This window comes from Ovis canadensis, chromosome X, assembly GCF_042477335.2.
Source record: "Ovis canadensis isolate MfBH-ARS-UI-01 breed Bighorn chromosome X, ARS-UI_OviCan_v2, whole genome shotgun sequence".
In the NCBI taxonomy this organism is placed as follows: Eukaryota; Metazoa; Chordata; class Mammalia; order Artiodactyla; family Bovidae; genus Ovis; species Ovis canadensis.
Genome location: NC_091727.1, coordinates 131,666,760 through 131,676,758, shown reverse-complemented (window position 1 = coordinate 131,676,758; position 9,999 = coordinate 131,666,760). Strand labels below are relative to the sequence as shown.

Below are 9,999 nucleotides of genomic sequence, written 5' to 3'. Positions count from 1 at the left end.
GTGCAGTAGGTCGAAGGTAATTCCCAGAAATGGGGCTGTGGCTATGGATGAGCTAAGTGGCAGAGCAATGTTTGTGGGGCCATTGTCGCTGTGCCTACTGATCTGCCAGGGGAGGGAAGGAGGACAAAGGAAACCAGGGTTGGCCACTGAGCCTGAAAGAAGTGTGAGCGAGCCAGAGAGTGCTCCCTACCCGCGAGGGCGGGAGGCGGCTAGCCCGGGTCCCCCACGCCGGGAAAGGGGCGATAGGAGGCGGCGCGCGCCCCGCCCCCTCCTCCGGCGGGCGCGGGCGCGAGACGCTGCGCGGCGGCAGCGGCGGGCGCGAGCGGCAGCTGTCAGGCCACCGAGGTCCAGGCTGCACTTGCCGCCCCGTTGAGGACGAGGAGGCGGCAGGAGCGGTGGCGGTGTCGCCGCGGAACCGGATTGCCGGCACGGAGGGCTCACCGGCCTGGCCCCCGCGGCCCTCTCCCGCCTCGCTCCCATTGTGTTGGGTAAGATGCCGGTGAGGGGGCAGCGAGAGTGGCTGAGCGGCTGGAGGACCCGGGAGGCGGGGAGATGGGGCCCCCGGGGGCAGAGGGAGAAAGGGAGGTCTGGGTGATCCCCGGGGGCGCTTGCACCTTGCGGAAGGGGCCTGGGCGCCGCCGGCGTCGGAGTTGCAGGGGCGGGGGTAGGTGATGGTGGAGGGGGGCGTTGCTGAGTAATCCGGAGCAGCTGCCAAAGCCGGGCAGAGGCGCAGGGCTCCGTGGGGAGCGGGTGTGGCCCAGTGCGCATGCGCCACAGCCGAGGGTTCTCAGAGCTGGGGATGAAGTGAGATGATCTGGGTCCGAGGTAGTTGGAACTATGGGTGACATCTTCACTTTCTGGGTCTCCGATGCTAACAGGACCTCTGTCACGGAGATGCCAGCATTCCCAGCCTCCTAAGGAAGCTTCTTTTCCATGTACCTTGCTCACTTAATGTCACCCAAACCTCACCTCTTCTTCTCCAGGCTGTCTACTCAGGAAGAAGTGGCCTGGGGACAGTGCCAAATTGCTTTCTAGTTTGCCTTCGGGCTCATAGTCCACGGAGCTGTCGTTGTGAGGAGAGGTTAGAGGTGAAACTCCACCTTGGACCCTTCTAGTTGCATGTAAGATATAAATATGGGCATAAATGTAAAAATAGCGTTTCAGTGGCAATGACAGCTGTGGCATTTGAACTCAGTATGGATGTAGCTGATAACTTGTTTAGCTCTGCAAAATGAATCCAGTGCGTCAGAGGGTTTCCCTGCTGCGGAACCATCCCCCGTTCCCAACCCCAAGCATCAGGTTGTATTGGAAACAATCTATACCGTTTCAAGTAGAGGGTCTCAAAGATCCAATCATTTCCTATTTGCATTGATTTTTATATAGATGAAGGAAAGCCCCACTCAATTCGCCAGTGTAGGATTTCCAAATATTGTGCCAGGAATCCACAGCGAGTTGAATAGTCTCAATCGATGTGTCACCGTGAGGTGGGCATTCCCCACAGCTCTAACTATGGCTCCTCCCCCGGTGCAGATTGCTACCATAGCCACTCTCACCCACTGCCTAGCCCTCCTCAGCTTCTCTTCCCCCTACCCTCTGACCTGCAGTACACATCTTTCTCAAAACTTGCTCCCAAACAATCTGCATTATGGATCTGAGCATCATCCTACTCATGGCAGCCGAACTGATGTTTCCAATTTACTTTTCTATTTTTCTCTCCATCATCACACTGAAATGTACTATTTTCAAAGGTTCAGTCTCTTTCTTACCATTGTACTGCCTCCTCAAGCACCTCCATCCCCACCCACAAGCATCCTCAACTAAATACAATAATTGTAATAAGCCTGTGTGGGTGCAAGTACAACAGGTTCAGAAGGTAACAAAAGTGGGGGAGAACAAAGAAAGCTAGGGAGTATCACTTATGTCAATTCCTAATTCACCTTACTGTCCAAGACCAAGACCCTATTTGGGGGAAAAAAGTGAATAAACTATCCTTAGAGAATATTTGTTCATCTGTTTTGGGGAGTGAAGTAGGAAAGGGGAATGGTATCTCTGGGATGTCTGAGTCATTTAAAGGCAGATCTTTCTCTGAATAGGGCCAAAATTAGAATAAACATTTTAGTCCAAATCCTAAACTAATAAGGGACCCTTAAGGGATGTAGAAGGGATTTGACTTTCCTACTAAATGCACTCAGGTTTATCCAAGAATTTCCTTGCCTACTTAATGCTACCTTCTTTTAAGATTTGCTATAAATGTGGCATATCCTGAAGAAAAAAATCATTTGATTTACTTTTATACTGTGCTAGTTCTTTTAAAGTATGTATTAAAGGGTATCACACTCAAATTATGATGATGATGCTAGCACCCCCTGAAAACATAAAGTGGGGATAATTATTCTGCTCTTGTTTTTGTTGAAAATTGAGAAATTTATTTATTTGAAATGTGAGAGGAGAGGGAGGAAAACTGGAGCATTTCCACTGACTTTCAACAAGTGGAATTCCTGTTAAGTCCCATCTAGAAAGTGATCCAGGTAAGCCCATGACTTCTCCTCTTTAGTCACCTTATAACTAATAATATTTGGATGTCTTACAGAACTGTGAATATATTGTATCTTTGCATCCATTCAGAGGCATTAGTTCTGGGTATTTACCTAAATAATAAACACACACTTGTCAATTATCCCTCTGCTGCCACATAAAGGGACTTCAAAGACATATACAAACAAAGGCCCTAGGATCCAGAAATTTAGAATTTGGTTGTACAGGAAAAAAAGATTTTTTAACAATATAAGGCAGTATAATATTATTTCAACTGTCGACTAGGAGGTCTGAAGCTTATATGTCAAATTATAAACTCCTTGAGGGTAAGACCTTGCCTCAAACATGTTTGATTTCCCACAGGGTCTACACCCAGGGGTGCTCAAGTGATGGAAGCTTTGCAAAGTATATGGATTAGGTAAGGAGAAACTAGAGGCAGGGAGACAAGAGCTAAGAAGCTTTCACAATAGATTAGATACAAAGAGATGTGGACCAAAATGAAGATAGCAGTAAAACACTGAAAAAGGATATCACAAGGAAAAATGAGCAGGATTTAGTGACTGAAGACAAGGAGACAAGCCTAAACTGTATTCATTTTTACCTCCTGCAAATAAAGGGGAGTTGGAGACAACAGAGGGAAACGGAGGATCACCTTAGTAAGAACGGAGCACACAATAGGCACTCAAATGTTTTCTCAAGCATCAGTTGCAGTATTGGGCCAGAAGACCCTTAAGGTCCCTCCAGTGCTAAGATTCTGTCGTATATGCAGATAACCAAAACTTTTGGGGAACAGGACATTCTCAGATATGGAAGAAAGAGAAAAGGAAGAAGTGTTATCCTCCCACTGGCAGGCCCTTTCTGAGAAGAGTTAATATGGAGTCACAAGGCCCCCACCAATGAATGAAAGGAGGTGAAGAGCTACCAGCCCCGTACACTTGGCACTGAATCACGTTGCTCTTCCCTGCTGTAGAGCCTATGCACCCAGAAGTTATGTGTGCACACAACCAAATAAGGGATGCACAAGCAACTGAAGCACTATCTCAGATAGTTATTAATACTTCATCATTTTCCTGGAGCTGATATTTGGTTTCCATATGCACTCAGTCCTTGACCCATCATTTGAGTTTATCTGCAGCAGCCAGAAATGTAGAGTTAGTGAGTTGTTTAACGATGTGAACACCTGTTTGCTAGGAACTTAAGGACGCTCACTTGGCATGGGCCCTTAATACTGTCGGTATTGTGCCTAAGTACTTCCTTCAAGTGAGAGTTCCAGAGTTCTGCTCTCTAATGTTATCCTACAGACCAATATAAAAATTAACATGAGATTGCTAAGCAGTGGAAATTTCTTAAAAGCTTCTTAATTCCTCAGTTAAAACATTCAACAAACTAGGAACTGTTTTTTCTTTTTAGATCAGTACTCTTGATGTTGCTGAAATAAGATGTTTGCCATAATTAATTATAATTTTAAATGAAGTTGTATTTGAATTTAATAAAGCCAGTTAAATGCTAAAACCTTTGTTTAAGACAGATGACCAAAATTTAGTAAATTAGCCAAAACTATATATGGTAAACAAGGAGTCCCCAACCATATTTTTTTCCTCTCTGATCTTATGGAATCAATTGCAGAGACACCCTCCAGGCAGATTGATGAGTACATTAATAACTTTCTTAGAGATTGGCACGTTGGTAGGTACAAAGGGAAGGAGTTTCATGTCTGACTTAGAATTTCAAGATATCTTAAACGCCTCTGTGCTTTCCCTTTCCTTAATATCATCTATTTTCCTTGATTTACTTTTAGTTTGAATGGAGAGTTCAATAGAGAGACAATGTAAACCATTTGTTGTTGTTCAGTCGCTCAGTCGTGTCCAACTCCTTGTGACCCCATGGTCTGCAGCACGCCTGGCTTCCCTGTCCTTTGCCATCTCCCAGGGCTGGCTCAAACTCATGCCCATTGAGCCAGCAATGCCATCCAACTGTCTTGTCCCCTGTTGTCCGCTTTTCTCCTCCTGCCCTCAATCTTTCCCAGCATCAAGGTCTTTCCTAATGAGTCGGCTCTTCGATTCAGGTGGCCAAAGCATTGAAGCTTCAGCATCAGTCCTTCCAATGAATGTTCAGGATTGATATCCTTTAGGATTGAATGATTTGATCTCCTTGCAGTCCATATCAAGTACATTCAAGTTAGGACAGAGTTAATGTTCATCCAATAAAATTATTTTGTCCATGGTAAGCATTTTTAGCCACTTGAACTCTTAAGTATATTTGTGAAAAGCATCCTCTGTAGGTAAATTGAGATTGATCTTTTTCCTGACTTGAGTGTATTTCTATATAGATAGCCTTAACTTTATTTTTAAATAAATTTTTAAAAATAATGTTTCCCAATCTGTTTTTTAGAATCATAAAAAGAGAGACTATAACAACAACAAGAAAAAGACTAAAATTGTGACAAAGACCCAACTGGGTAGGTTTACATTTTATTCTCAATTGGGTAGGTATCTGTTTTATATGTTTTTATTGGATCTCTTAAAATGAATATGTAGAAAAATACATAGTACACCTACACAGCAAAATAACTCTTAAGGACTACTGAGGTTTTCAAGCTACATTTCAAATGTGTGTGCTCCTTTGCATGTGCTTCTTTCTTAGCGTTGTTTTAAAATTTTTTGTATGCTAATTATTTCATTTGTCACTACAAATTCTATATGCAGTATATATATGCAACATTATCATCACCTAAGTGTAGATATGAGATATAACAAGTGCACTTTTGATGAGTGATTAGTTTTCATCTATTTGGGTCACTTTTATAAATAACACCCAACAAACTTCATCATTGTTGAGTTTCCACAATGGACCTAATTTGAAAGAAACTAACAGACTCTAGTACAAGGTAGTTGTTCAGTAAACATTTGCTCTTTTTAAGATGTGTTCTAGATAGTCCATGTATAGACATGTGGAGGTAACAATAAAGATACTGTATAATCCTTAGCTCTTTAGAGTTTACAGTATGTTTTCATTGGTGTCATTATGGAATTAGAACCTAAATCCAGAATTTAATAAGCTATCCAAGATTCTCTTCCTTAATGATAGCTGTTTATAATAATACCAGTCAACAATCATCAACTTGAGTGCCATTGTTCCATGAAGAAAAGATTATGGAAGATCCTTTACTTGTGAGGGTATCCATAACAGTGCAGGTATTAATATAATGGGGCAAAAGCCTGAAGAAAGCTAGTCTTTTTCTCTTTCCCAAGTTCTGGAGTCCAATGTAATCCTAACCAAAACTTCTACTAACAAAATCAAGATTCCAGCCTACATAGCTTTCTCTCCTCAGATGTTCTTGGGTCCATCAGGAACAGACTTCAGACACCTCTAATCAATTTCATAGTCTTTGCTTCTTGTTCGGAATTGTCCAAACCAGAAGCTAAGATGTTACACATTTGAGTAGCATTCTTGTTCTAGGCTTTCTCCCCTAGAATAGGGTCAGAACTGAACCAGATTATAGCACCATCTGCTAGTCCATTTATCCATGGCATTCAGCCATTTTTCCTGACACAGGCAAGAGGCTTCAGAAAAACAAGACCTATTTTCTCCCTTATGCATAAAAGAATTTTATTCCTTCTGCTATACTATATCATTTAATGAACATGACATAAGAGAGAAGGTAAATCAGAAGGCCTCCTAATTCAGAAGAAGTTGATTTACTATGAAGTTGATTTCAGTTTCAGGTTTAACTGTGTTCCCTCCTACTTTTTATTTTCAGGATCTCTTGGTTATAAACTCTTCTTCATCTGGTGCTGCAACAATGAGTGGGAAATCCCTGCTCTTAAAGGTCATTCTCTTGGGTGATGGTGGAGTTGGGAAAAGCTCACTCATGAACCGTTATGTAACCAATAAATTTGACTCCCAGGCTTTTCACACCATAGGGGTAGAGTTCTTAAATCGAGATTTGGAGGTAGATGGACGTTTTGTAACTCTCCAGATCTGGGACACTGCAGGGCAGGAACGTTTCAAGAGCCTTAGGACACCCTTCTACAGGGGAGCAGACTGCTGCCTCTTGACCTTCAGCGTGGATGACCGGCAGAGCTTTGAGAACCTGGGTAATTGGCAGAAAGAATTCATCTACTATGCAGATGTGAAAGACCCTGAGCACTTCCCCTTTGTAGTCCTGGGGAACAAAGTAGACAAAGAGGATAGGCAAGTGACTACTGAGGAGGCGCAGTCCTGGTGCATGGAGAATGGAGATTACCCTTATCTAGAAACAAGCGCCAAAGATGATACTAATGTGACAGTGGCCTTTGAAGAAGCTGTCAGGCAGGTGTTGGCTGTGGAGGAGCAACTGGAGCACTGCATGTTAGGTCACACTATTGACCTGAACAGTGGTTCCAAAGCAGGATCTTCATGCTGTTAAACGTAGGAAGCCATTTAAAAATGTGCCCCAAATTGATCAGTCAGTAGTGTGAGAATCACTGTGCCCCTCTATTAGTGCACACACGTACAAAGGGATAAGAGATAAGTTTCTGATGTGAACTTGCCTTTCAGGTTGAAGTTGTAGAGTGATTTAAAGAAGAAGAAAAAAAAAAAGCTTTATCAAGCCAACTGTATTTTGTGTAATTTCTGCTATTTCCTTCTTGTGTGTATCAGGACATTTCAGAAAACTTTAGTCCTGAGAGATTTAAATACTTTTCAAATCACAGTTTAATCTTAGAACCAGCCGCATGAAGGAGTTAAAGAGCTACCGCTATCCCTTAAAGCGTTCCATTAATCAACTAACAAATGTCACCATTGACTCTTGCCAAGCAGTTTCTGACATGTCTGCCAAAGGGGAAAAAAATAAGACTCTGAGATGTACTACAATAAAGACAATAATGCAAACTAGGATGTCCTAAGCTTGAATGAATTATAAAGAGGTGGTAAAGATTAGGAGTGCGAAATATAATGATGTACACTGCCTTGTTTAAACACTGTGTATGGTTTGCTCCCATCTGAACTTAAAAAAAATGCCATCTCAGTAAGAGATAAACTAATGACTCTGGAAATTTATTATACTCGTTGTATTTGAAGTAACAGGGTCCTAGTGAATGGATTATGCTTCATTTTGCCAACCACTCTTGCAAATAGATGGTTGGTCTGATTTTATTTCGCAAGTCTACTTTTGCTGCACAGGGGTGTTGCTTCTCTGACAACCTCTTATCTAGCAATGCTGCTTAGTATACAGCTTTGAATCCAGTGCACTCTGCTCATAATTGTGATGGGCCTTTGGTCACCATACTGTGCTCTCAGAGAAGCCTTCAGAACAGATTGGAGGATACTGGGCTTTTCTCATAAGGTACCTTAACTCGAATATTTATTGTAGAAGAAGGAACTGATTGATTGTATGTTGCACTGTATGTTCAGCTGGCCAAACTAGGATGTTGAAAGTAACAAGAGAACATGCTTTAACCCAGCATTAGAATGAACTCATAATTAGAGTTGTCCAGCAGTGGAATGGTCTGCCTTAATAGTGAACCCTCTTCCAGTGAAAATATTCAAGATGTTAGATGACCATCTGTTAAAATACCATAAAAAGAATTTCTATACTGACTAGATGTTTGGTTTAAGGTCCCTTTCAGCTCTAAGTCCTAGGAATCTCTGAGCTACAAACTACGTATAAGTGCCATGTTACAGTTAGATATATCTTAAGACAACAGCTACAGCTATGGAAAGGGACTTTAAAATTTCTCAGACTATTCTGGGATCAGCCTTTAACAGCAACCACATAGCTCTTTCTTTTGCTTTTGCACTATGGCAGGAAAAATTCTTGAACTCCAAGTAATCATTACATGCCCAATATAAACATCCTGAAGATACCATATTAAAATACAAAAACAGTTTGTCAGAGTTTGATTACCATGGCTGCCAGCTATATACTTTATTATGAATATGCAGTCTAGTTCTTGTCAGTTGATTTACTTGTCCTACACAGCTTTTAATCTGTACTTTTACAACATCAGTGATAAAATAGTGACCCAAGGTAGTGAGGGACAGTTAAAAATGACCGCAAAAAAGACCTAGGTCGGGAAGGGGGCAGGAGCTTTCACAGGAATATAGCCTAGAACTCTCCAATGTAGCCACATATGGAATCAGCCTTACAAGTGGGACCTTATGTGCTTTAAGAGCTCTGGGACTTTTTGGCAACATTGATAAGTGGAAGATGATATTTTAATCAAGTCATACTCAATATTTCCAATTTAAATATGGTCCTGACCCCATTGTCTAACTAACTTTGATGCCAGAAGTCGAAGCCAGAACTGGGACCCCACAGCTCTTGAGTATTGGTCCCTATCCTGCCTATGCCTATAGCCAGCCACACTGGTTTCCAAGTACTATGATCATTTTGCTACAATCATGTTAGAGTGAAAATCTGTACATCAGAACTGTTAATTGCTAATTGTTTTTAAGTGCATGAGACCTGGGGCCTTCTCTTTCTACTTGCACTCAGCTTATAATAGTTTCTATTTGTAGATCTCAGGCCTTCATAAAGACCTCCATCCACTCACAAAAGTACTTGTCACTATGAGAATGGCACGTGATCATTTAAGCAAAAAAATAAAAATTACTTGGGTATCCCATTCATAGGCCTCCTGTCCATCCAAGACAAGTGTTAATTTTATTGGCAGGTCAGTTGAAGCCCCTATTCTCTTAGCCATACCAGTTTTTTTCTACCAAATCACTACATAATATGTAAACAAAAACACTTAATATTAAGTGACAAAAAGTGGCGGCATTTTAGTGAGTAACACTCAATGGGGTGCTGACATAGAGTTTGGTTAAGATTTTTCAAAAAAAAACACCAAAGGCTGAAATCTGTGAGTACCAGGATCTGTGCATATAGAAAATTGTGTACTCTAGAATGTGCAGTGCAATATTTTCAGTAGGTGTTTTTTTCATGAACACTGGATTTTTTGGAACAAGATGTTTCTAATTGAAACTATACTGTTTTCAACGGTCCATTAAAACATCATACAGAATATCTATTAATTTATTTTCATGTATTGGGCTAACATTCAGGGGGCCTCAGTTTTCATATATCTTCAGTGGATTGATGAATTTCAGGTTAATTTGTGCCTGCCTCAGCCATCTCTATTGTACCCTGAGGTATTCCACAATCCTCTTGTTGCTGGTGCTGCTAAAAACTCAAAATTGTGTATCAGATATTTTGTTTCAACTGTAAAAAAAAAATCATCTGTGTTAAAGTGAATAAAAAGTGCATTTTGAATAACCAGTATACAATGTGTGTGCTTCTTTTTTCCCTTTCTCTTTTCAAGCAACTGGTGAGTGTGACGGAGCGTATTCATCTATCAAGTCACTCTTTCAGACTGTCCTACATGTGGCCCGTGGATCATTTTTTCACGTGGTACTTCAAGCAGCCCCTACCTATTGATCAGACAGACACTGTTCTACTGATTGGGAAGCAAAGTCTAAAGA

The 9,999-nt window shown here is 41.5% G+C and overlaps 1 protein-coding gene across 4 annotated transcripts; it reads left to right on the top strand.

Moving 5' to 3' along the window:
• Positions 1-269: 269 nt before the first annotated feature.
• On the top strand, positions 270-9,799 carry RAB9B (RAB9B, member RAS oncogene family). Of its 4 annotated transcripts, XM_070290996.1 has the most exons (5): positions 296-488; positions 984-1,121; positions 2,899-2,953; positions 4,927-5,020; positions 6,296-9,799. In XM_070290996.1, exon 5 carries the CDS (start codon positions 6,338-6,340, stop codon positions 6,941-6,943), a length of 606 nt encoding a protein of 201 aa, XP_070147097.1. In that variant the 5' UTR covers positions 296-488; positions 984-1,121; positions 2,899-2,953; positions 4,927-5,020; positions 6,296-6,337; the 3' UTR covers positions 6,944-9,799. The 4 variants fall into 4 exon arrangements, with proteins under 4 accessions (XP_070147096.1, XP_070147095.1, XP_070147097.1 ...); XM_070290995.1 differs by lacking the exon at positions 2,899-2,953 and having other exon boundaries at positions 270-488; XM_070290994.1 differs by lacking the exon at positions 2,899-2,953 and having other exon boundaries at positions 283-488; positions 4,927-4,993; positions 6,296-9,793.
• The last annotated feature ends 200 nt before the right edge of the window (positions 9,800-9,999 follow it).